General features: G+C 45.7%; 1 protein-coding gene across 3 annotated transcripts in view; it reads left to right on the plus strand.

Annotated features, from left to right (window-relative positions):
• The window catches only part of TANC2 (tetratricopeptide repeat, ankyrin repeat and coiled-coil containing 2), a 1,188,344-nt gene that overhangs the window by 842,446 nt on the left and 318,393 nt on the right, over positions 1–27,505 (plus strand). For all 3 annotated transcript variants that reach the window (XM_029572386.1, XM_029572387.1, XM_029572388.1), the window contains one exon: positions 5,415–5,601. In XM_029572386.1, coding sequence (XP_029428246.1) covers positions 5,415–5,601 — 187 coding nt within the window. The remainder of the gene's footprint in view (positions 1–5,414; positions 5,602–27,505) is intronic.

Here is a 27,505-nt window from a genome sequence, read left to right on the forward strand (position 1 = left end):
ATTTTGTGCAGGCCAAGCACATTTTCAGAAAGTTGCAAATACATGCATACTTCTGCTGCTGCTATATGGAAAAGAATGCATGGAGAAAAAGGATGTTTTGGGGTAATTGCAAGGTTCTGTAGTGAGGTCAGAAAATAGTTACGGTTATAGAATTCAAGAAAGTCTGGAATAAACATGAAGAATCTTTAAGGATGAGGAAGCAAGGGAAAAGCTGAATATCACATAATGTCTGTAGCATTGTAGTGGGAAGAGAAAATAATCAAACGATAGAGGCCTTGCAGCAATATCTGCTGTCATGTTTCTGCATTTCTTACAAGTGAGCTAAAGATTTTAGTAAGAATACAGATAGCTTTGGTCTTTTGGGTTTGTGTTGACATGAATTGTTATGACGACTGTATATCGTGTTTCTTTCCTTTTCAAACTCATTGACTTATGTTGTCTATCTCTCATCAAAAAATCACCATGCAAAATTCCCAGCATTTTACTATGCCTTTCCTTGTACCATCTCTAATATTTAGGCCAAATACTCTAGCAGCCTATTAGGAATGAGAGGACAAGCTGTAGCTACTCTATCTTTAGAAATGTTCTTTGAATGGTCACTAGATATCACTACTAAAGCCGTATTTGTCTTTTCCTTCCCACAACACAACTCTCACCCAGATGGAGACTGTTGATTTACAGAGACTTAGTACTATACACGCATAAAAATGAGAGAACTTTTAAAGTAGAAGTAATTTGTTTGTTAGATGTAAGGCCCTGCATCCATCTGCAGTACATCTGAATGCCTTTCACCCCTTGCAACACTTATCAGGAAACTAGTAAAGGAATAAGTGACTCTCTGTTCGGCTCTTCAGAGACCTGGCATACTACCAGGAGGAAGAAAAATCATCTAGCATATGTCAGAGTCCAAATCAATTAGAAAAGTATTTTTTTAGGATGAATAGTGCTAGATATTAGAGTAATAGGCATGAGGAGCTTTTCAACCTGTGGCGTAGCCACGGGTGGGCCTGGGTGGGCAGCTGCCCACCCAATTTAGACCCAGGCCCACCCAACTGGCACCGGAACTGCAAGGCTGTCGCGGGATCCTATCCCCGCGACAGCGAACAAGAGAACCCATGCCTCGCACGCCATCACTGCACACTTGGGGAAGCACTGCTGCGGCTGTATGGCCAACCGATCTTCCTGTTTGGGGGGGGGAGCGGAAGCAACGAGCACAGCTTCTGCTTCCTCCCCCCAAAGCAGGAAGATCAGCTGGCCTCTCCTGTTGCCACTGGCCTCCTGCTATCTTCGGGCCATATGGCCCACCGAACTTCCTGTTTGGGGAGGGGAGCGGAAACGCAGCGCACAACTTCCGCTTCCTCCCCTCCCCCCCCAAGCAGGAAGATCGGCAGGCTGTACAGCCCGACCCCTAAGATATCAGGAGGCCAGTGGCAGCAGGAGAGGCCAGCTGATCTTCCTGCTTTGGGGGGAGGAAGCGGAAGCTGTGTGGATGAGAATGGGAGTCTGGGTGTGTGTGTGGGTGAGAATGGAAGCTTGAATATGTGGGTGAATGGGAGCTTGAATGTGTGTATGTGTGGGTGAGAATGGGAGCCTGGGTTTGTGTGTGGGTGAGAATGGGAGCTTGAATATGTGTTTTTGTGGGTAAGAATGGGAGTCTGGGTTTGTGTATGGGTGAGAATGGGAGCTTGAATGTGTGTATATATGGGTGAGAATGGGAGTCTGGGTTTGTGTGGGTGGGTGAGAATGGAAGCTTGAATATGTGGGTAAGAATAGGTGCTTGAATGTGTGTATGTGTGGGTGAGAATGGGACCTTAAATGTGTGTATGTATGGGTGAGAATGGGAGCTTGAATATGTGCATGTGTGGGTGAGAATGGGAGTCTGGGTTTATGTGTGTGGGTGAGAATGGGTGTCTGGATGTGCTTCTGTATGTGCATAAGAAAATAAGCCTGGGGAGGGGTGAGAAAGTGAGAGCTTGTATGTGTGTCTGCAGAGAATGTGAGCTTGTGTGTGGGGGGGGGGGAGAGCATATGAGAGTGAGAGCGTGTGTGTGTGAGGGGGAATCTGTGAGAGAAAGTGTATATGTGTGTGTGTGTGTGTGGAAGGGAAGAAAGTCAGTAATAGAAGAAAGACACTGAAAAAGAATTAGGAAATGAGCAACAAGGGAAAAAATGGGAAAAAGAGACCAGGACCAACTGATTAGAAAAATACAAAGATCAGATAACAAAGGTAAAAAAAAAAAAATATTTTGAGATGTTAGCAATTTAAATATAAGCAACACAACCGCTCTTTCAAAATTTATGGACAGGTAGTAGCCATGTATAAAATCGTAATAATAAGAAGGCTAAAGTACCACAAATCACCGTGAATTATGTTTGTATCATTAAGTAGACCTCATACTTAGGCGTAGATGTGAATGCTATTCTGCATAACGTTTTACACCAGTAGTATAATCATGGGTCAGAAAAGAATTTTATATGCTTAGTGAGTCCAAAGTGAAAAGAATTCAAAGTTGATGTAGCATGACATTTCCCATTGTATTCATTGTTACAGAATTTCTTAACTCATCATAGTATTGACAACATTCAATTTCTTAAGATAATGTAGCTACTTAGCTTTTTTTGCATGTGAAGAAACGCCTGAGAATTAAAGATGTTACAAGGCTCGAGGTGTACTAGCCTGACACTGACCGTGTTTCGGTGTCTGCCTTCATCAAGGACCCGAATGTATGTGAGATGATTTTCGTGGCATTTTCACCAACATGGAAGTAATGCATTTCCTCACATTCCTACATTATCTTAAGAAATTGAATGTTGTCAATCCTATGATGCATTAAGAAATTCTGCAACAATGAATACAATGAGAAATGTCATGCTACATCAACTTTGAATTCTTTTCACTTTGGACTCACTAAGCATATAAAATTCATTTCTGACCCATGATTATACTACTGATGTAAAACATGTTGAATAACATTCACATCTACGCCTATGTATGAGGTCTACTTAATGATACAAAAAAATCGTAATTCACTGTGATTTGTTTTGTTGATAATCTGTTGTACTTTAGCCTTATTATTACGAGCAATTTAAATATGTCATCTTTGGGAATGTGTATTTCTTATATTTTTGTATTTTGCTCTTTCTTAAGTATTCCACTGTTCAGAAATTTTAGTTTCTCAGGCTTTCTATTTTGGTTTTATCTGCATGTTTCTGTTTCTGATTTATAGTCTCTTATTTCTATATTAGGTAAGGGTCGGTCTCAGTTTTGCCTGTGTGTGACAGAAATGCAGTATTTCTGCTAGTGTGTAGTTTCTCTGTAGTAGTAGTCCAGCTTGTTCTGTTATTCCCGTAGGTGATGTATTAATGTTCTAGGGCCTGGTGTAGTATTTGCATTGCCGCTTTTTCATATGGTTGCTGTTGTTTGAATCCTGAGTCAGTGCTGTGACTGTATGGTATTTCAAGGTTCTTTGCAAGAGTTTGTGTTACTTCACAAAATAGCAGTGGAGGGTTATTTTTTGCTGAGGTGACATCAGAATTTGAATTTTTTTTTCATGTTAGTTGTAATGTGAATTGCCCTAGCTCTGTGCTGCACCTGTTCTGATGATTAATTATATTTTATTGTATTTATGAAGATTTCTGGTTTTCTGCAAAGATGGTTCATGAAAGAATACATTAATTTTTGTTTTATTACATGATTGGATCTGATTGTTTTCTATTCTTGTGCATTTATAAACTGCAATAAATATAAAATAAATTCTGATTAATAAGGAATTTTTAATGCTGGTAAGTGCTAGAAATAATTGAAGTAAATTATTTTAAAGTTTCATACATGATGCATAATGGCTGTTGCAAATTACTTAGAAAGCCATTCTAGGGTGCAGTATATGGCATTATTTATCAGTAAAAAAACAACTAGTAGACCTGCATGCTACAGCCCACCCATGTTAACCTTGTGCCTACCCAAAAAATCATTTCTGGCTACGCCACTGATTTCAACCTTGTTGACTTTCTGAATCAGTTGGGTTGAAATGCTTCTTCCAATTTCTGACCCAGTATATTCTGGTATATAATCCTAATTACACCAACAAAAGTTGGCATATAGTACCAGCAAGCATTAGGATAAATATCAAAATGTCAGATCTAAGCCAAACTATTGTATTGTATTTAATAAACATAGGTTTCACAAGGTGTCCAAACACCTGTTGGCTCCAGTAGAGAGGGCACCCAAACCTGAATTTCTTGAATGGAAGTACAGTTAAGCCTGAATGCAAATATGACTTCAAAAGTACAATGAATAATTTCATTGTCTTGATTGTATATTTATCCATGATCATCTGTTAGGATTCCTTTATCTGATACCTTACAAAGTATTTGATGATAATTTTACATACAAAGCTTCTTTATAGTTGGCTAATTTCCTATGACATTAAAATCTGTTCTTTTGTTGAAGTACACTAAATCTGACAGAAAAGTTTTCAAATTTGAGAGACACTTTCATTGGAATTGAGAATATGGTGCTTCCTCTTGCTAAGACTGCAAGTGTCCTCTTGCTTTCCAATGAATGAAATAAACGTTTATTTCCCTTACCCCTCCCCTCTTTCCAAAAATACAAAGTAGGACCCAGCCAGCTGAGATTTATGAATGGCTGGAAATGGTATAAAGATCCTGCCTTGACTCGGATTTCCTGTGCATATGTACTGCCATGAGTTTTAAAACAAAGGTGAGATCATGCAGCTGGCTTGTCAGCACCAGTTCCTCTCTTTCTGTGACTATGGAGGAAGGCAAGTGCTGAACGCTGTCATGCTCTAGGTAAAGCTCCCTTGGTTATTTCAGCTTATTTGAAAGTTCTGTCTACTTTTGTAAGTCTTAAAAGTGGAAGGAGGCATCCTGCGATGAGGGTGCCTTCTTTTGAAACTCCTTCTCTAAAATACTGCACCACAATCTATTTTTCTAAAACTGATTTAAAGGCATGACTTTCAGAGAGATTGTGTAAGGATTGTACTCTATTTACTTTGCCTTGTTCTATAGACTGCATTCATTGATCTGCTCTTCACCTTGATTGGCCTTAAGTGTCCTTACTTGAAGAGAAGAGCATTCTTTGCATGCTTTTGTATACTTCCTATTTACTAATTATATAAAGTAAACTGTACAAGTAGTCCAGGCACTATGGCTCAAGACTTGAGGAGAATATTTCACCAAGTAATTGTAATGAAACTTGGTTTCCTAGTTAGTGCTCGTTATTTTAATTTTCAGCACCATACATTGCTATAAAAATCATCAGTGTGCTTTTGTAAAATACGTGTTAAACCCTCTCCTTATTCCCCCAAATTTACATTTGATGTTTTAAAGTAAATGATAGCTTTAGATAGACACTAGGCAGCATGAGTGATATGATCTTGGTTTTCATGTTTCAGACTTCAGCAGTAACACAGAGGATAAGTCCCTGTTCCACCCTGACCAGCAGCACTGCCTCACCACCAGCCAGCAGTCCCTGTTCCACCCTCCCCCCAGTCAGTACAAATGCAACAGCCAAGGACTGCAACTATGGTGCTGTTACCAGCCCTACCTCCACTCTTGAGAGCAGAGACAGTGGCATCATTGGTAAGTTTTACATTCTTTCTGTAACTTTTTCTTAAAGACTATCGGAGGTACTTATGGTTCTCTTTATGAAGCCAGTATAAACTGTTCTTGCACTTTGGGATCATGATTTGAAAACCAATTGTTCGAAATATACTTTGCCAATGCCGCAGGTATGTTCTTGGGCAAGGAACAGAACTTTCTTTTCTCCTGTGATTCTTTTACTGTACTTGAATGATTCTCTCAGGACAACAGGATGGTAGTCCTCACAAATGGGTGACATCAGATGGAGCCTCAATGCAGAAAACGTATGTCAAATTCTAGAACTTTAACTAGGCACACTGAGCATGTCTAGCATGCCCTATACCACGCGTCCACGCAGGGTACCTCTCCGGTCTCTTTCTGCAGAGCTGTAAGCCTCACAGTCAGGTCAATACAGTAAAGTGCGGCCGCGGTTACCCTGCTTCTAACCCGCCTTTTACTCACAATTTGGCCGCGTTAGCCCAATCCGCGATCCACTATCCCCTTTAACCCATTCTTATCGCTTCTTTAAATCAACAAGTAACCCCTTCCGCCCGCGGCATGTATATGAGATGTAAATGATCGGATTAGCTATTCCCCCCCATTCAGTAACGCGCGCCCCGACTATCGCCTTTTTTACCTGCAGTTTAGCCGCGCGTTTAACCTGCTAATTTACCGCCTACCCCTACCCCTGCGTTAGAGGCAGGGGTAAGAGTAGGCGGCAAACTTTCCCCCAGCCCTCACTCACCAGCCCTGGCCGGTGAGCAAAAAAGGGGCAGCCCAGTCCTCTCTACCCTCCTCCCGAAGCAACGAGAGCAAAAAAGGAGAAAAGCGACATGTGAAGTGTAACTTACTCTTGCAGCCCTCCTCCGGAGAAGCACCGCGGCTCCCCTGCCTCCCGGGGGCTGCCGGCAGCGAAAGCGGCCCCACCGGCGAAGATGGATGCCTGCACGGGCCCTCTGACACGATCGCTCCAGCTGCGGCCACTTCTCCTGCGTGCATTCAGCCTGTGTGTGCTCTACACATGACATCACGCCTTGAGTGCCAAATTGCACACACAGGCTGAATGCACGCAGGAGAAGTGGCCGCAGCTGGAGCGATCGTGTCAGAGGGCCCGTGCAGGCATCCATCTTCGCCGGAGGGGCCGCTTTCGCTGCCGGCAGCCCCCGGGAGGCAGGGGAGCCGCGGTGCATCTCCGGAGGAGGGCTGCAAAAGTAAGTTACACTTCACATGTTGCTTTTCTCCTTTTTCGCTCCTTTTTCGCTTTCGTTGCTTCGGGAGGAGGGTAGAGAGGACTGGCAATCCCGAGCGTAAGAGAACCGAGCGTAGGAGAACCATCCACTTCCTGGTACCTGTCATTTCAAATGTCATTTGAAATGACAGGTACCAGCGCACCCAGGTTACTGTATAGGCGCTGAATAGCGCTCTGTACAATAAAATGGATTGCGTGGGCCTAACCCTTCTCGGACGCTTCTTGGACACGGCTTGCATTTGCAAGCTATTTAAATACAGTATCGAGCGGTAGGTGAGCCGGACTGTGCGTGCGGCAAATGCGGGTGCGCCTGGCATTAATGCAGCTCTTCCTACCACTCCTTACTGTATCGGCCTGAGTGTGAGTGAGCTCATTTTGGCTGTTTTTGTCCTTGTAGAAAACTTTGGTTTTTCTCACATTTTTTGTGTTTCTTCCTTGTTCTGTTGCTGGGTCCCTCTCAGTGCCCTCCCGTAGCATCACCTAGTCAGGGTTTTCTGCGATTCTGGTAAGTTTTTCTTTCGTGGTCAATTCCCCATAGCAGCAGTGCATTGGTGCCCGGTGTCCGTTACTGCCCTGCCATCACCTTCAGTTTGTGCCCCTTTTGTTTCGTCCATCATGGCCATGTCTGGTTTTCGGCGATGCCCCCAGTGCCCGAGGACTATGTCAGTCACAGATCCACATGAGATATGTATCCTCTGCATGGGGGAATCGCATGACAGCTGGGGTTGTCACTTATGCACCCAGAAGACCCTGAAGGCATGTCTGCTTTGACTTGACAAGATGGAGCAGCTGTTCGGGTTGAAGAAGTCCGAGCCATCGGCATCGAAGGACCATCTGTTCCATCGATGTCTCCAGTGGAGAGGGGTGCCAGAGACCAACCATCATCGATCTTTCCAGGCCAAGGTTGTCTGGTTCCTCGTCATCGGCCTCAGCACTGCAGAAGGACCGGGTCAAGCATCGAGGGAAGCCGAAGAAGCATTGATGCATGGTGCCATGCATGGAGATGCACCAGCCTTTCCCACAATGTCCCTGAAGTGACCCCGCATCAAGGAGTGCCAGTTTTCCATCGGTGCCAAGGATCTGCGACGGTATCCTGATGCCAGTTACTGATCCACCTTGAGGGTCTGAAGAGGATCCTTCCTCCCAGTCAGTGTTGGCATTGGTAACGTTTGAGGAGGAGCTGGAGCGCAGAGTCCAGCTAGCAGTGGAATGGGTGCTGCAGGACTTCGGTCTTATTGCACCTGGCCTGGTACTGCCTGTACTCGTACTACTTCTGAAGAAGCTCAATCGGTGCATTATTGACCCAGCTGGTGCCAATTCCTGGGACAGCATCAGTGCCTGGCAGGGCACCGGAGCCCCTCTCTACCAAATACGGTGGTTGTTGCTGGTTCCTCTGAGGAGAAAGCTCCACCGAAGCCGGCAGAGACTCTGAGGCCTGCCAGCCCCCCTCCCCCATCCAGTTCTATCGGTGCCTGCACCTCTGGACAAAGGTCGAGCATCTCAGGACCCATCCCCTGTGGCTTACAGTGAAGATGAGGAAACCTATGACCCCTGGCGGGATGATGCTTTGGCTCTGAGGGTCTCCCTTCAGAACCTTCTCCTCCAGAGAAACAAAGGAAGTCTCCACCTAAGGACTTAACCTTTACAGGTTTTCTGAGGGTGATGTGGAAGCCATTCCGTTTCAGTTATTGACAGAAGATGCGAGGAACAAAATGCTTGAGATACTCCAGTTTGTGGAGCCTCCTAAAGAGATTGTGGCAGTCCCGGTACACAAGATCCTTAAGGAGTTGCTGCTTAGGATATGAGAATTCCCCTTCACAGTGCCTCCCGTTAATAAGAAGACAGATGGGGTCTCCCTTGTCCAGATGGCTGCTGGATTTGATAAGCATCAGCTGCCCCACCAGTCAATGGTGGTCGAATCCGCCCTCAAGAGGGCCAAGCGCTCTCAGACTTGTTCCTCGGTGTCCCTGGTGAAGGGCCATAGAGCAATGGATGCTCTTGGGAGGAAGGTGTTTCAAGACCCTATGCTCATTGTCTACATTGCTGCCTACCAGCTCTACATGAGCCAGTACTTGTAGGTCATCTGGAAGCAGGTGCAGGAGGTGGCCGAGCAGCTGCCTCAACAGCATAAGGACACCCTCATGTCACTGGTGCATAAGGGCCTAGAGTGCAGAAAACATGAGGTCTGTATGACCTACGATGTTTTTGAGATAGTATCGAGAGTCTCTGTGCCAGGAATCTGTGCCCGCAGAATGGCATGGCTGCAGGCCTCGGATCTCCAACCAGAGGTATAAGAACGACTTGCTGTTGTGCCATGTACTAGAGAGAATCTCTTCAGAGATAGGGTGAGGGACACTGTGGCCCAACTTCGGGACCACTATGAAACCCTCCAACAACTCTCCACCAATACTCTAGACCCATCGTCCTCTTCTAGGAGGCTGGCGAGACTGGGGCCAAGGAAGTCTTTCTTTTGCCAAAGGAAGTACTATCCTCTGCACCCTCACTCCTGTCAATACCATCAGGGCTCCCAAGGCCAACCTAGGCAGCAAAGAGCCCAGAAACACCAGCCAGCAATTCAGTCAACTCTGGGGACAGGGCTTGACTGGTTAGGGAGTGTATGCCAGTTACCCGTACCCAGGATGATGGATCCCCAGTCAGGGGAAGACTGCAGTTCTTTGCAAACCAATTGCCCAGTATAACCTCAGATCAGTGGGTTCTGTCCATCGTCTCTCAGGGGTACCAATGGAACCTATTGGGTGCCCCGCCAAATTGCCCTTTGTGCCCGTTTTGGGGGCCAGTAACGCATCAGGAGGTACTACTAGCGAAGCTATCCTCCCTCATAACAGCCAGAGTGGTCGAGCCCGTACCACCAGGCTAAAGAGGGCGGGGATTCTACTCCAGGTGCTTCCTGATTCCAAAGAGGACCGGAGGATTCCATCCCATCCTAGACCTAAAGGCCTTGAACAAGTTTCTAAGAAAAGAAAAGTTCAAGATGGTTTCCCTAGGCACCTTGATCCCCCGTTTGCAAAAAGGGGACTGGCTATGCTCCCCTGACAGCATTTCCAGTACCGAGTGTTGCCATTTGGGCTCGTGTCAGCCCCACTGGTCCTCACAAAATGCCTGCCTGAGGTGGCGGCGCATGTTTACCCATATCTGGACGATTGCTGGTCAAGAGCACATCTCGGGCATGGGCCACCAGGACCATGTGCTTGACCATCCGGGTGATAGAGTCACTAGGGTTCATTCTCAACTACTCAAAGTCCCATCTCAGCCTATCACTTCATAGGCCTGCTAGACACAGCTCAGGCCAAGGCCTTCCTGCCTTGCCAAAAGGGCTGTGGATCGTGGCAGAACATAAGAACTTGCCATGCTGGGTCAGACCAAGGGTCCATCAAGCCCAGCATCCTGTTTCCAACAGAGGCCAAACCAGGCCACAAGAACCTGGCAATTACCCAAACACTATGAAGATCCCACGCTACTGATGCAATTAATAGCAGTGGCTATTCCCTAAATAAACTTGATTAATAGCCATTAATGGACTTCTCCTTCAAGAACTTATCCAAACCTTTTTTGAACCCAGCTACACTAACTGCACTAACCACATCCTCTGGCAACAAATTCCAGAGCTTTATTATGCATTGAGTGAAAAAGAATTTTCTCCGATTAGTCTTAAATGTGCTACTTGCTAACTTCATGGAATGCCCCCTAGTCCTTCTATTATTCGAAAGTGTAAATAACCAATTCACATCTACTCATTCAAGACCTCTCATGATCTTAAAGACCTCTATCATATCCCCCCTCAGCCGTCTCTTCTCCAAGCTGAACAGCCCTAACCTCTTCAACCTTTCCTCATAGGGGAGCTGTTCCATCCCCTTTATCATTTTGGTTGCCCTTCTCTGTACCTTCTCCATCGCAACTATATCTTTTTTGAGATGCGGCGACCAGAATTGTACAGAGTATTCAAGGTGTGGTCTCACCATGGAGCGATATAGAGGCATTATGACATTTTTCGATTTATTAACCATTCCCTTCCTAATAATTCCTAACATTCTGTTTGCTTTTTTGACTGCTGCAGCAAACAGCCGACAATTTTAAAGTATTATCCACTATGATGCCTAGATCTTTTTCCTGGGTGGTAGCTCCTAATATGGAACCTAACTACAGCAAGGGTTATTTTTCCCTATATGCAACACCTTGCACTTGTCCACATTAAATTTCATCTGCCATTTGGATGCCCAATCTTCCAGTCTTGCAAGGTTCTCCTGTAATTTATCACAATCTGCTTGTGATTTAACTACTCTGAAAAATGTATTTATTTATTTATTTAGGGTCTTTTATATACCGAGGTATAGCAGGTTGCCTTCACTCCGGTTTACAGTTTAACAACTTATTACAGATAAGGAACAATATAACCGATTAACTTATTAACTGAACGCCTTATTACATTCTATAGACAAGCGAATTGAACAGGTCTTACAGTGTACAAACAGTGTATAAACAGGTCTTACAGTGTACAAATAATGTACAAACAGGAAATGATAAGCATATTACGTAATAACTTGAGTACATCATCGAGCATCTGGTGTGTTTAGCATTCTCATGCTTGGGTAAAATTGGGATTGATAGGAGGATTTTACCCGGGGGTCAGTGAGAGTCGAATTAAAGATTAAGCAACGATAAACAATTTTAGGAGACAGTGGGTAGGTGTGAATTGTCGTGAGAGGAGTTCTTCCAAGTTGTTTGGTGCGAGTATAACGTGAGAGGAGTTCTTACAAGTGGTTTAGTGCGAGTATAACTGAGAGGGGTAATGTGTCTGAGCAGATGCGTTTAGCTTAGCCAACGCCATCTTTGAATGTTTGTCTGAATAACCATGTTTTGAGTTCCTTTTTGAAAGATTTGATGTCACTGAGTGTGCTTAGGCAATCTGGTAAGGAGTTCCATAGTTTCGGTCCCGCAATGGAGAAGGCTCTGTTCCTAGTGTTGGAAAGCTTTGCTGCAGGAAGAGAGGGTATGACTAGGTGCAGTTTATTGGTGGTTCTTGTCGTGCTTTGTGATTTGTGTTTCTGAATCATGTTATCGAGGGCGGTGTTATCTGCATTATAAATTGCGTTGTGTAAGATTGTTAAAGTTTTGAATTTGATTCTTTGTTCGACCGGTAGCCAGTGAAGACTTCTCAGAACAGGGGTGATGTGGTCTGATCTCTTCTTGCCGATTAGTACTCTGGCTGCGGCATTCTGTAACAATTGTAGTGATTTTAAGGTAGATTTTGGAAGGCCAATCAGGAGTGAGTTGCAGTAGTCGACGCTGGTGAAAATAAATGATTGCAGGACGGTTCTGAATTCTTGTTGGCGTAGAAGCGGTTTAAGATGTTTAAGTATATGAAGTTTATGAAAGCCTTCTTTAGTTTTTGTTGCGATGTTCTTTTTGTAGTTTAGTTCATTGTCGATCCAAATCCCGAGGTCCTTTGCATTGTTCTTCAGTTGGATGTTAGTGTTGTCAATTTGTAGGGAAGGCGCTGTGGTTATTTGACCTATGTTGTTTCTTTCAATGAGGATGCATTCTGTTTTGTTCGTGTTGAGGCATAACTTTAGGTGGTTCAGCATGTTTCTAATTGAAATAAGGTGGTTGGCTGTTAGACTCAGTGCATCTTCGATCATTGAGGTTATTGGAATGAGGAGTTGAATGTCGTCGGCGTACATATAATATGTTACACCTGGACTTGAGATGAGTTGGCAGAGTGGGAGTAGGTAGATATTGAAGAGGGTGGCCGAGAGGGCGGACCCTTGTGGTACCCCTGTTTCAAGGGGGAAGGGATCAGAGGATTTCTTGTTAAGGGTGACTTTGAAGAACCTGTCTTTTAGGAATTTATTTTTATTTATTTATTTATTTATTTCTTTTATATACCGACATTCAATCGAGATGTCACATCGGTTTCCAGATAACTAAAAGAATAGGGCGAGATCAGCCCTATTTTACATTATAACATGGTAACAATTATAACAGTTATAACAGATATAACAGAAGTACATGTAACAATAGATTATAGTATATAACATATATACAAATATATAGTATATAACATATGTACATAAATGACTTGTTGATACTGTGAAGGCTCACCGCCCGTGCTGCCCTGGGTGCCGCTCCGCTGCCTCTGGTTCAGGCCCCTCGCGAGTCCTGGATATCCCTGGAGTCCCTCAGTCTCACAGGACTCCCTGGGTTCAGGTCTCCGCTGGCCCTGGTTTTGCTGGGCTTCTGGGTTCTCTTTGTATGGCGTGGGGTTGAAGCAGTCCCCCAACCCCCAAAGATAACACAGAGAGAGAGATGTTCCTCAAAGCATTTTTATAAAGCAGAGTAGCTGAATCTCTTACATTGGCTCCGTCCCCTCAGGAGCTGAACAAATGACCCTGTCCCCGCTCTCCAGCAGTCTAACCCCTTAACACAGGTGCTGGATTAAAGGTACTGTTTGAGCCCCCCGGCTCTCCAGTTCACCCACAAACACCCCTGCCCTAACTTCCCTTAGGGTACAGGTTATCCGTTTCCCTTTTCAGGCTAGGCTGTGCCCCTGAGACAGCTGGAGGATTCCTCTCCCCCGGAACCTACCTCCATTTCCTTCTCCCCTCTTGCTTCCTGGCACTGGCTTTTTCTGGCCACTGCCGCTACCTAGGCACGCCCTCTTCCTCTAGCTCCCCAGGCTCACCTGTGTGACTCATTAGTGTCAGAGTCTGACACCTGCTCACCTCCAGGCTCTCCCTACAGGTCAGGTGGTGGTTCTAGGAACCTGGGATTTGTAGTTCTCGCCTTCACCTGCTCCTCCTGCTGGCTGGCTCTAGTATTACTAGCCGCCATATGGTATCTTATCCATTCCTGCCTCCGGCAGCGCTGCACTACATCACACACCCTCCCCCTTAAAAAAAGTCTCTGCACGGGGTGTATAGTGCTTCCAACCTGAACACAAAAAGCCATTCCTTTAGAAGAGAGCATACCATCACGTCCTCCTAACCTCTTAAAGTTGTACAATGCAGAGACTCGCCTCTGGGTCAACTCACCACACACCCTTCCCCTTAAAAGTCTTTGCACAGGGTATGCCGTATTCCTATCCCCTTTTAATTTCAAACTGAAACACAAAAATTCTCTGAGACAAGAACATACCAATCCTTCTTCCAAACCGCTACCAATAGGGATATGTAGAAAGGCTTTATAAGCAGTAGCCTCATCTACTCTCCTCTGGTTTGTTCTGAGTCTTTGATACTCCACCATAAGGAATTTCTCTGATTTCTTGAAAGTCCACCACCCTCTGTCTTTTCTATTCCTGGCCGCGGATGTGTCAAAGATTACTACTGGGACTTTGCTGTTACCCATACCTTTGAGTAGCTGGCACCAAGGCCTATATACCCCCGATTGTCTTAGTCTATTCTGTCTCCACCAGCTCACTCCCTTTATTATCTGAAACCATGAGGACTCCTTTCCCTCCTGAAACTGGCCTTTTCCCCTGTCAGCTGGTTGAGGCTGTTCGGTTTCCTCTTGATCTGGCTTGCGGGGTTCCTGTGAGTCTGCTCTTACTAGAATGTGTTCTCCAGCGAGCTGCATAATCTCCTCTTCCCTTGGCAACCCCTCTGAAATCTCTTGCAGTTCTCCCTGAAGCGAATTTGTCTTGTCTCCCCACCTCTGCAATGCCTGGCCTTCCTCAACCGACTGCACTAGGCAACAGGGCTGTTCCTCATCCTGGATTCCCAAAGTCTGCTTGTCTAACTTCAATGGCCACTGACCCTTCTCCCCAAGGTAGGGACCATCCTCCAACACCCCTGAAAGATTCTGAACATGATGACCTTGGGCTTCAGATACTTCATTAACTTCTGGCCTCACTGCTTTTGACTTGACTGGGCAGGTAGACCCCAAGTGAAATACACACTGAGTCTCCCTGGCATCTAAGCAAGCTCTCTGCTCTTCTTTCAACTTCTCTAACTCTAGATTCAAATTCCTTTTCTTGAGCTCCGCTTCCCAGTGCAACAACTTCTCTGCCTCCAGAGCCTCTTGCAGTGCAGTAACCTGGACTTGCAGTTCCCCTTCTCTCTGAGTTAGCTGTTTGACCCTAGCCTCAACTGCGCCTTCTACTGCTGTCTTTTCCTCCAAAATCTTGTAATTTTGGTCTTGCAGCCCCTTGATCCTGCCTTCCATCTCCCGTTGCTGAGTAGCATGCTGCTCTGCCTCCTGGTCTAATAACTGTTTTAATGTGGCAGCTTCCTCCTCAGCAGTTTCCCAAAGTTGCTGCTGGGTGGCTACAAGGTCAGAGAACTCCTGGCACTTTGCCTCCCACCTTTTCACCACGGCTTCCTGCATTCTCCTCTGTTCCTCTATCACCCTTGTCCACCTTTCTTCTGACTCAGCATGGCTCTGGTGGGCTTGCTGCAGCTTCCCCTGTAGGCCTGCAATTTCCCCCTTAGTGGCCGAATGGCTATCGAGTAATCCGGACATTAGCAACTGCAACTGCTGATTTTGTTCTATCTGCTGCTGCAATAAACTCAGAGCCGTCCCCAACTCCAGCTCTACCTTCACCTTCCCCTGAAGGGCTAGCGCTAGTTGTTGGGCCAAGGACCCTCCCACAGAGTCCTGATCCACTCTTCCCCCTGGCTTGCGCGGACTCTCCTGCTCAACCCGGATGCCTTGCACTGAGGAAACTTTCTCTTCTACCCTCTTCTTAAAATCAACTTGCTTCTTCCTTGCTTTCTTCCCCTTTCGACCTGGAGTCTTGCCTACTTCTAGGCTTCCTTCCACACTCCCTATCTTCAAATAACCTTCTCCCTTTTGACCACTGCAAGGGGAGTCCCTTACTACTTTGTCACTGGTGCTGCTTTCCTGTTCAGTATCAGCAGTGCTCAACCCCTCCGGAGCCATGCCCCCTTCTCTGGCTGGGAAACAAGCTTGGAGAAATTCCTCCCTTTTATTCCTCTCTACTGTCCCTTCCTGCCCAGAGTGTGCCTCTCCTACTCTGTGGGATTCTGCTGAAAGACAAGCCCCTATGAAGACATCTGGGTCACCTGCAGCTTGAGACTGTGAGGTACTCTCTCCAACCTCCCCCATCATTATCTGCCTCGCGTAACCGCCCTCCATCTTCTGGGTCTTATTGTCCTTACTAAAACCGTGCAAAACACCCCTCGACTGTTCCGCCTTAAAACCACCCCTACTCTCAACCTGGGTACAAACATTGGGGGTGTCTATACTCTCACCCCTTCCATGCGGAGATCCCTCAAGAGCTGTCCCTTCCCCAACCCACTCTCTGTATAGCATTTCCAGTGGGTCTTTGGGACAAGTCTCCCCTACATGGCTGTCTTCTCCACAAATCTGGCAAGAGGTACTGCCCCCCTGGCTTCTACCTTTTTTTCCCTTTCTTTGGGGTGTCCCTCGGGCTCCTCTATGTACGACACTTCCTGTGCCAGACCCTAACTTTGCCACCTTAATCTCCTGCCCCTCTCTGTGTACTTCTTCACAAGGGCAGTCTTCCTTAACCTGGTCTGGCTGCGGGCCCCATAAGCATTCCTCTTTCTCCTTTTTAGGACCCTTCCCGGCCATTTCTATCTTTTTGCCGCTGGTTGGTGGGTTCAATCCCACCCCCTGGGGATTTAGCCTTCTTGGCCCCTGCTGTGTCAGTCTCCTGCAGTTCCTCGTATATCCCTTTCTCCTGAGGACCCTGCTCCTTATTCCAGCCCCCCTGGCTGCCTATAAAACCACTTGACACACAATATTCCCCCTCATAAACCTTTTGCAGTTCCCTGTATATCCCTTTGTCACAAGGACACTGCTCCTTATTCCAGCCCCCCTGGCTGCCTATAAAATCACCAATTTCAACATCACAATCTACAACCTGTTGAAACAGTCCCAGTGATTTCTTAACTGAAGGTACACAGTCCCATCTCTTTTTCCACAGTGGGTTGTGATAGCTTCTGTTCTGTGAATCACAGGTGTCCATTTCTTTTGGCTTTTCCATCGTTCTCAGGCCTCCTTCTCCCAACATGGCCAGCATCTGCAGCCTCTCTAAGTGGTGCCTCTCGCTGCTTGCCAGGGTTTCTTCGTACACCCTCGTGGTCGTTGGGTACCTGGTAACGAAAGGAAAAGGGGATCCGAGTGCAGACTGCTTCACCAAACTCTGCCAGCCCCCAGGCTCTGCTTATACCCTTACCAGAAGAACAAGTTACACCAGCATTTCTGCAGTATATATCCCTGCCATCGATTGTATAACCCCTGGGCGTCTCCTTGGCACCACCACAGTACCCGGAGCCCCCTCTCCTTCCGACGGTATAGCTAGCCCCAGGTACGCTTACCGGAACCTAGACACAACAGGCATCCAGAGTTCTCCACGGCTAATCCCCAGCCTGGTCTGCTCCTCCTAATCCCGTCCGGTCCTCTCAGCGGTCTGGTCAGGCTCAGCAATCTCGTCTGTAAGTTGGGTACTCATCCGGGCTGTATCCTCGTGCGATTCGATTATCCCCCTTCAGTACATCTTCTGACACCCTCTCTGCCAGAAAACAACAAGACTGGACCCAAGTGCGGCCGTTCAACACTTGACCCCTCTGGCTCTTTATCTGGGGTAGCCTGCCCCCTCACCCCGCAACTCTAGGGGTTTACCAGCTGCTATTCATTTGGTAGCAAACCAAGTAAGACAAAGGGGAGAGAACCAAAAAAAAACAAAAACTTTTTTTTTTTTTTAATTTTTTTTTTTTTCAAACTACAGCCCCTGCTGTGGCTTAGCCTCTTCCCCCCACCATGCTGGCAATCCTATTCTCGGGCTTTCGAGGTACTTTTACCTTCCCCAGGTCAGTAAATGCCCTGGTATGTCTTTCTCCTCCATAAGGCTCCTCTATACGGCGAGTTCCGTTGGATCCCACTGCTGCCACCATATGTGAAGGCTCACCGCCCGTGCTGCCCTGGGTGCCGCTCCGCTGCCTCCGGTTCAGGCCCCTCGCGAGTCCTGGACATCCCTGGAGTCCCTCAGTCTCACAGGACTCCCTGGGTTTAGGTCTCCGCTGGCCCTGGTTTTGCTGGGCTTCTGGGTTCTCTTTGTATGGCGTGGGGTTGAAGCAGTCCCCCAACCCCCAAAGATAACACAGAGAGAGAGATGTTCCTCAAAGCATTTTTATAAAGCAGAGTAGCTGAATCTGTTACATTGGCTCCGTCCCCTCAGGAGCTGAACAAATGACCCTGCCCCCGCTCTCCAGCAGTCTAACCCCTTAACACAGGTGCTGGATTAAAGGTACTGTTTGAGCCCCCCGGCTCTCCAGTTCACCCGCAAACACCCCTGCCCTAACTTCCCTTAGGGTACAGGTTATCCGTTTCCCTTTTCAGGCTAGGCTGTGCCCCTGAGACAGCTGGAGGATTCCTCTCCCCCGGAACCTACCTCCATTTCCTTCTCCCCTCTTGCTTCCTGGCACTGGCTTTTTCTGGCCACTGCCGCTACCTAGGCACGCCCTCTTCCTCTAGCTCCCCAGGCTCACCTGTGTGACTCATTAGTGTCAGAGTCTGACACCTGCTCACCTCCAGGCTCTCCCTACAGGTCAGGTGGTGGTTCTAGGAACCTGGGATTTGTAGTTCTCGCCTTCACCTGCTCCTCCTGCTGGCTGGCTCTAGTATTACTAGCCGCCATATGGTATCTTATCCATTCCTGCCTCCGGCAGCGCTGCACTACATCACAATACAAATAATTTGGGATTAATGATAGAAGGAAGGGTTGAGAGGAGGGAGGAAGGGAGTGAGGAGAGGGATGGGTGGGAGGAAGGGAGTGTCAGGGAGGGATGGGGGGGAGAGATGCCTGTGTGGGGGGTGTGGTGTGTTTTGTTCGGTCAGGTTAAGGGTCAGGTGGGAAGGCTTTTAAAAACAGCCATGTTTTGAGGTGTTTTTTGAAGACTTGCAATGAAGGTTCATTTCTGAGACAGGTGGGGAGGGAGTTCCATAGGGTAGGGCCCGCTATTGTTATGGCTCGTTTGAGGGTTGCATTGAGGTGTGCAGATTTGAGATTGGGGACGGCTAGAAGGCCAGTGTTGGTGGATCTGAGAGTTCTTTGTGTGGGGTATGGATGTATTGCGTTGTTTAGCCAGTCCATTTTGTTGTTGTTTATTTTTTTGTGCATGAGGGTGAGGGTTTTATATTGGATTCTTTGTGTGATGGGTAGCCAGTGGAGTTCTTTGAGAGTGGGTGTGATGTGGGAGGATTTTTTGTTGTTAGTGATGATTCTGGCGGCGGCATTTTGTAGAACTTGGAGGGGTTTGATGTGGATTTCTGGTAGGCCGAGGAGAAGGGAGTTGCAGTAGTCGAGTTTTGAGAAGATAATTGATTGAAGGACTGTTCGGAAATCGTGCGCTTGGAGAAGGGGTTTGAGTTTTTTCAGTGTTTGAAGCTTGAATAATCCATCCTTAATTGTATTGGAGATGTGTCGTTTGAAGTTGAGTTGGCTGTCGATTGTTACGCCTAGGTTTCTTGTGGATGGCGTGAGTGAGATTTGTGAGATGTGTGGCACTTCCGGGTTGTTTGAGCTTCCTGGGTAGTTAGAGGGGGTGCACTTGAGGGGAGAAGAGGGACGGTCATCGTGGATGTGAAGGATTTCTGTTTTGGCTTGGTTGAGGCAGAGTGATAATTGAGATAGCAAGTGGGATAAATTTGAGCTGAGTTTGTTCCATTTTTCCATGGTGAGTTGAATGGACTTGTTTATGGGGAGTAATATTTGTATGTCGTCTGCATAGACGAAGTAGGTGAGGTTTGCATCTGAAAGGTATTTGCATAGTGGGAGGAGGTAAATGTTAAAGAGGGTTGAGGATAGGGAAGAACCTTGTGGGACACCATGTGTGAGGGGCACTTGAGAGGATTCACATGAGTTTGTCTTGACGATGTAGGATCTGTTTGAGAGGTAGGATTTGAATGATGTGAACCAGTCAAGAGTTTTGCCTGAAAGACCTATGCTTGCAAGTCTTGATATCAGGCTTTTGTGGTCTACGGTGTCGAATGCCGCAGAGAGATCGAGTAGGATTAGTAGGTGACTTAGTTTGTTGTCGAAGCCTCTTATTATTTTGTTGGATAGATTGAGTAGCAGGGTTTCTGTGCTGCGGTTTTTCATGAAACCATGTTGTGAGGGATGTAGTATTTTGTTGTTCTCTAGGTGTTCATTAAGCTGAATTAGTGCTGCTTTCTCTGTCATCATTGCGAGTAGGGGAAGGTTAGAGATGGGGCGGTAATTATTCAAGTCATCTGGATCTAGGTTCTTTTTTTTAATATTGGAGTGATTGTTGCGATTTTTAATTTAGTTGGTAGTTCACCTTCTTCAAGTGATTTGTTTATAATTGCTGCTATGGTTGGGGCAATAATGTGTGCCATTTCTTTTAAATCTCGGGTTCGGATTATATCGAGATCATGACGAGCTGGGTTTATTTTTCTTAGCATTTTTTCAGTTTCAGTATTTGAAATTGGGTCGAAATTCGACCAAGGTGTTATATTTGTTGTTTCAAATTGTTCTTCTGTGCTCGAGGCTTTGTTGATGGTGCCAGTAATTTTGCTTATTTTATTCTTAAAGAACATGGCTAGGTCTTGGCTTAAATTATTTGTTTCGGATGTGGGGGTGTTGTTATTATTCTCATCTATGAGGTTTCTTACAATGTTGAACAGGGAGTTGGAGTTATTTGTGGAGTTTTTTATCTTTTGATTATAGAAATCACGTTTGGTGGTTCAGAATCATTTTTTTATAGGCGGCGAGTTGCGTGCCGGATCTTTGTAGGGTTACTGGGCATTTGGATTTTCGCCATGCTTTTTCCAACTTCCTAAGGTTGGATTTCATTGTTCTAAGTTGAGAGTTGAACCAGGGGTTATTTTTTCCTCTGGTTTTTTTTTATCTGTTTCGATTGCTCTGGGTTTATGTTATTTGCAGTTTGTTCTGTAAGGTGGAACCAGGATTGAGTAGCTTTGTTTATATTGGAGAGGTCGAGATTTGCTAGTTGTTTTCCCAGTTCTTGTTGGAGTATGTTGGGTTGGAAGGGAGGTCTGTATTTGAATGATAGTGGTTCATTTGTTCTTGTCGTGTTGTTGGTTATTACTTGTGTCCTGCATTGTAAGAGGTAGTGATCAGACCAAGGGACTGGTTTGGATGATATTGATGTGTCTGAGAAGTAGTGGTTTGTGAAAATCAGGTCCAAGGTGTGACCTGCATTATGAGTGGAGTTGTTAACTAGCTGGTTCAGGTTTAGGCTGGAAAGCATGTCGAGCATGGTTTGGCAGTTTTGTGATCTGGGGTTGGCATCAGTGTGAAGGTTGAAGTCACAGAGTATTATAGTAGGTTTTTCATGCTAATGTTTGTTATTAAGAATTCTAAGAGTGGGGAGATCTCGTTGTCTAGAAGTTTGGGAGGGCAATAAACTAGGTATAATTGTAGGAATTCTGAGTCAAATAGAGCAATTTCATATTTCTTAGGGAAGTTGTGAGGGATCAATTTCATTGAGAGGTGCTTTTTTATGATAAGGAGTAGTCCTCCTCCTCTGCGAGATTTGCATGGGATAGAAAATAAGTTGTAAGCATTGTTGGTTAGATGATTCCTTAGAATTTGATCAGTATTTTTAAACCAGGTTTCAGTTATGGCGATGAAATCGGGGTTCTTTCCTTGGATTATGTCTGATATTAGCATGAATTTTTTGGTTAATGACTGAGCGTTTATCAGAAAGATGATGAGATAAAATAGGTTTTTGATATGTTTCATAAGTGGGATGTTAATCAGGTAATTGTTTCTCTTCTGATGAGTCATGGTGGGGGGTGAGATCAAGATTGTGTTGTTTGGTGTTTCTTAGAGTGTTCGAGTGTCCCTCTGGTCTTGGTGTCGTGGACTGAGTGTGGAAGTGTTAAAGAAGATGTTTATAGGAAGATTTTGTATTATCCACAAATTTGATAACCTCACTCGTCGTATTCCTTTCCAGATCATTTACATATATACAGAGCCAGCAGGTGCCAGCCTGGCACATGTTGAGGTTGTTGGGCCATATGGTCGCAATCGTCCATGTCATTCCCTTGGCATGTTTACACATGCGCAGAGCCCAATGGACCATGAGGTTGCAGTGGCGCCAAGCCACTCAGAGCCTTCAGGATTGCATTCAAGTCACCCCATCTTGCCGGAACTCATTGTTCTGGTGACGGGTACTTTCAGATCTGGAACAGGGGATCTCATTTCAAAATCCCCTTACACAAATTTTCCTAACCACGGATACATCCACCCTAGGGTGGGGAAGTCATGTAAATGGACTCAGCACTCAGGGTCCCTGGTCCACCCAGGAAAGTTTGTGTCAAATCAACTTACTGGAGCTTCGGACAATCGGGTACACGCAATAGGCTTTCAGAGACTGGCTGTCCAACAAAGTTGTTCTGATCCACACTGACAACCAAGTAGCTATGTGGTATGTCAACAAGCAGGGAAGCACGGGATTGTACCTCCAGTGTCAGAAAGCAGTCCAGATCTGGTTGTGGGCCCTGTCCCACAGGATGGTGCTCAGGGCCAATTACCTGGCCAGGATGGAGAACTTGGTAGTGGACAGGCTGAGTCAAGCCTTCACACCCCACGAGTGGTCCTTGGAGCAATGGGGAGCGAAACGGATATTCTGCCTCTGAGAGAGCCCGGACGTGGATCTGTTCATGTTCCCCTGCAACAGGAAGGTGTTTTGCTTCTGCTCCCTGTATAGGTCAGGCGGCAAACCAGCCTCGGATACTCTCACCTGTCATTGGGGCAAGAGTTTTCTGTATGCATATCCTCTGATGCCCTTAGTGGCAAAGACTTGAAGCTTTGCGAGGACAGGGGGACTATGATCTTCATAGCCCCTCATTGGATGAGACAGGTCTGGTTTCCACTCCTTTGGGAGTTGTCCAACTGGAGACCGATCAGTCTTGAGACTTCCCCAGAACTCATCACGCAAGATCAAGGCAGGCTGTGGCATCCAGCCTCCAGGCCCTGTCGCTTACAGCCTGTATGTTGAGAGTTAATCATGCAGCCTCTTGATCTTTCAGAGGATGTGTCTCGGGTCCTGGTGGCTTCTAGAAAGCCTTCCTCTAGAAAGTCCTATGGACTGAAGTGGAGGTGGATTTCCATGTGGTGAGAGCTGAAGGCCCTAGATCCGTTCTCCTGCCCCATGCAAAAACTGCTTGACTACCTCCTACACTTATCGGATGCTGGCTTAAAGACCAACTCCATTAGAGTTCATCTCAGTGCAATTGTTGCATACCACCAAGATGTAGATGGTATACCCATCTCTGTACAGCCTATAGTTGTATGCTTCATGAGAGGCTCTTCAATTGAAGCCTCCCCTAAAGCCTCCCACTGTCTTGGGACCTTAACATGGTGTTAGCTCAGCTGATGAAAGCTACTTTTGAGCCGCTGCATCTGTGACCTGAAGCACCTGACCTGGAAATTCATATGTTTGGTGGCAGTTACCTGAGCATCCAGGGTCAGCGAGCTCCAGGCCTTAGTGATTTATCCACCTTATACTAAGTTTGATCATGGTCTTGCATTCGCATCCTAAGTTCCTGCCTAAGGTGGTGATGGATTTCCATCTTAACCAATCAATCATCCTGCCAATATTTTTTCCCAGGCCCCATTCACACCAAGGTGAACGAGCACTACACAGTTTGGACTGCGAGCGAGCCTTGGCCTTCTATCTGGAGCAGACAGAAGCCCCTAGACAGTCCACCAAACTTTTTATTTCTTTTGACAAGAATAGGTTGGGCATTGCCGTTGCCAAATAGACACTATCCAATTGGATAGCAGATTGCATCTCCTTCTGTTTTGCCTAGGCGAACTGCATCTTGGAGGTCATGTCGAGGCTCATTCTATCAGAGCCATGGCCGCGTCGGTGGCCCACTTGCGAGCATTCCCGTGGAGTAGATCTGCAAGGCTATGACGTGGAGTTCTCTCCACACATTCACATCTCATTTTTGTCTGGATAGGGATGGCCAAGGCAACAGTAGGTTCAGCCTGTTTGAGGTGTAGAACCCTAGGCCTAGAGCCCATTATTTAGGTTCAGGCTGTCTCCCCCTCTGTTACCAACAGCACAGGTGATGTTGTATCCATTGGCACCTGGTTGGGTGTCTGTTAGTCCCTTTTTTGTGTTGGGGTGTAGTCTGTAGCTAGGGATTCACCCATGTGTGAGGACTACCATCCTGTTTATCCTCTGAGAAAGCAGAATTGCTTACCTGTAACAGGTGTTCTCCAAGGACAGCAAGATGTTAGTCCTCACGAAATCCACCTGCCACCTTGCGGAGTTGGGTTTCTCCTATTTTTATTTTAATCACAATTTTATATTACAAGACTGGAGAGGGGGCCCCGCATGGATGCAAGGTATAGGGCATGCTGGGCATGCTCAGTGTGCCTAGTCAAAGTTCTAGAAACTTTGACATAAATTTTCCGCATCGGGGCTCCATCTGATGATATCACCCATGTGTGAGGACTAGCATCCTGCTGTCCTCAGAGAATACCTGTTACAGGTAAGCAACTCTACTTTCCTTGAACATACAAGATGAGCTTTGCCAGTTCTTTCCACTAGTGACTAGATTATAATAGCATGTTCTCAACCATGTAAATCTCTGCTTGGATGCTTCAGGAAGATTACTTTTCTGGTGTCTAGGTTAGAGAGGGCTACCTGAGGAAAGGTGCTGCTGAGGAAGATTTTAACCTTAACTGTACTTGCCCATAGGGGCACATTTCTGCACATGATACATTCATACTACATAGTAACATAGTAATGATGGCAGAAAAAGTCCAGCTAATCCATTCAGTCTGCCCAGCAAGTTTCTTATGTCATAACTGCTGCTCTGTGCAAGTTACCCCCATGTTTTTTGTTAAGGGTAGTAACTGCCGCTCCGTGCAAGTTACCCCCAAGTCAAGGGTAGCACTATTTACAATCTAAACCAAGCAAATATCAAACCCATTACAAAATTGTTTTTACAGGGTGAGCAGCCTTCATGATAATTTAGACAATGCTGCTTGAATGTGTTTTGATTCTTGGACTTGGCCGACGGGATGGATTGCAGGAAAATATCAGCCCAGGGGATTTTTTCAAAACCAGCCCACCAGGTATCTGACTCATATGCTTACCTCACCTTGGTCTGATACAGGCCGAATACAGACAGACCCTCATCAAATACAGATTAAAGACACCATAAAGTTTAAATAGAAATGTGCAAACAAAAACTGAACTGGAAACTGCAACATGCCAGACTCTATGCAGTGCAACAATGGATAAACAGTAACCATTCCACATAAACATCAAACAATAAAATCAAGAAATATAAAATATAATAGTAAAACCATACTAAATAAATGAACAAATATTTCAAAACAGCTGATGAATAAAACATCCAATAAATAAAAAAGCATTGGGAAATGTTTAAAATATTTCCCAAATACCAATAAAATATTTCAAAACAGTATACATATCAAATAACTAATAAAAATATAAAAAATTCACCACTCTCCATACCTGAGCATTTTATATTCTAGTCACCAGCTGCTAAAAACCGAGCTGGAAACCACAACAAGCCAGGCACTGTATGTGAAAAACAAACACCTTACCATTTCTCATAAAAACATCAAACAATAAAACTAAGAAATATAAATTATAATAGTAAAACTATATTAAAAAATGAACACATTTCAAAATGTCTGACAAATAGAAGATCTAATAATTAAAAACTTTTTTTTTAAATTTACTGTTTTGAAATATGTTTTTGGTGTTTGGAAGACACATCAAATAACATCCAACGATTAAAAATAAGGAAAGAAAAATCTTGGGCTCTCCATACCTGGGAATGTTCTATTTCCAGTCATCCTAAGATTGTCATACATTAGCAAGAGAGAGTAGATGCACAAACTTTCTCCTCCCTCCCAGCCATATACACATTGACCGAAGCAATCTCCTTTTCTCACTCACAAAGACAGAAGCATGCTCCCTCTCTCTTTCACAGCCAAAGACAGCCAGAAGCATGCTCCATCTCTCTCTCACCCACTCAGACAGAAGCATCTCACATATACAGAAAGAAGCACCCTCCCTCTTTCATATACACACGACACACACACAGAATCACCCTCCATCTCTCACATACACACCACACACACAGAAGCACATCCCTCTCTCTCATACGTGCACACAAAGAAGTTACCTTCCCTCTCTCACATACACACCAAACACATGGACAAGCACCCTCCCTCTCTCACAGACACACCAAACGCACGGACAAACACCCTCCCTCTCTCACAGACACACCAAACGCACAGACAAGCACCCTCCCTCTCTCACAGACACACCAAACGCATGGACAAGCACCCTCTCTCTCTCACAGACACACCAAACCCTCGGACAAACACCCTCCCTTTCTCACAGACACACCAAACACACGGACAAGCACCCTCCCTCTCTCACATACACACCAAACACATGGACAAGCACCCTCCCTCTCTCACAGACACACCAAACGCACGGACAAACACCCTCCCTCTCTCACAGACACACCAAACGCACAGACAAGCACCCTCCCTCTCTCACAGACACACCAAACGCATGGACAAGCACCCTCTCTCTCTCACAGACACACCAAACCCTCGGACAAACACCCTCCCTTTCTCACAGACACACCAAACACACGGACAAGCACCCTCCCTCTCACACAGACACACCAAACGCACGGACAAACACCCTCCCTCTCACCCAGACACACCAAACGCACAGACAAGCACCCTCCCTCTCTCACATACATACACACACACACAGCAGAGGCACCCTCCTGTTATGGTTGAGTGTGTATTGGTGGATCCTTGGGTGCTGTGGGAGATGACCATGCCCATGGGGAGGAGCCCCGTGAGGAGCCACAGCACTGGGCTAGACTCGTAATGCACAAAACACAGTTAGTTCTTTATTAAAGAGAGCCACCAGAGGTGGCAGTAGTGAGGCAGTCTGGTAGTTGCAATGTCAGGGACCTTGGCAGAGGGAGCCCTTCTCTCCTTGATGATGATAGGAGGTTCCACAGCAGGTTTCCCAGCTAGGAGATACTGTGGATGAGATAGGCTGAGAGTTAGAGTACTCATGAGGTGTTTGCTGTTGGTGTGCGATTCCACCAGGTATGTTGAAGAAGGTATAGGCACCGAGGCAGGGAGAGCAGGCCCTCAAGTGTATAGCTGCCAGCTTATATAAATATTATCTAATATTATATACATTTCAGATAGATTGTATTTATTTAATGCCATCGCTAAAACTAAAGCCTCTAAAACTCTTAACTGGTATGAATTCCATTCAGTAAAAATTTTCCCCAGGAAAATAGAGAACCTACATCAGAGTGGGCTCCAACTTGTGTGCTGTATCCCCTATATGGATTTATCCTTGTTTGTCTTGTACAATCCTGCACATACTGTTGGGGATAATAATATTGAGTTCCATATTCAAAAGCATTTAGCCGGATAACTCAGAAGTTACCCAGCTAAATGAAGATTTGGGCACTTATCTTGCTAAATCCTAGCCAGCTAATAAATTTGTTGGCTATAATTTAGCTGGCTAAGTTCTGGACGTTCCAAGGGCGTAACTGAGAAGAATTGAGTTAAGCTGGCTAAGTTATCCAGCTAACTCCAATATTCAAAGTTAACCGGCTAACGTAGCC

Source organism: Rhinatrema bivittatum, chromosome 12 (assembly GCF_901001135.1).
Source record: "Rhinatrema bivittatum chromosome 12, aRhiBiv1.1, whole genome shotgun sequence".
Taxonomy (NCBI): domain Eukaryota; kingdom Metazoa; phylum Chordata; class Amphibia; order Gymnophiona; family Rhinatrematidae; genus Rhinatrema; species Rhinatrema bivittatum.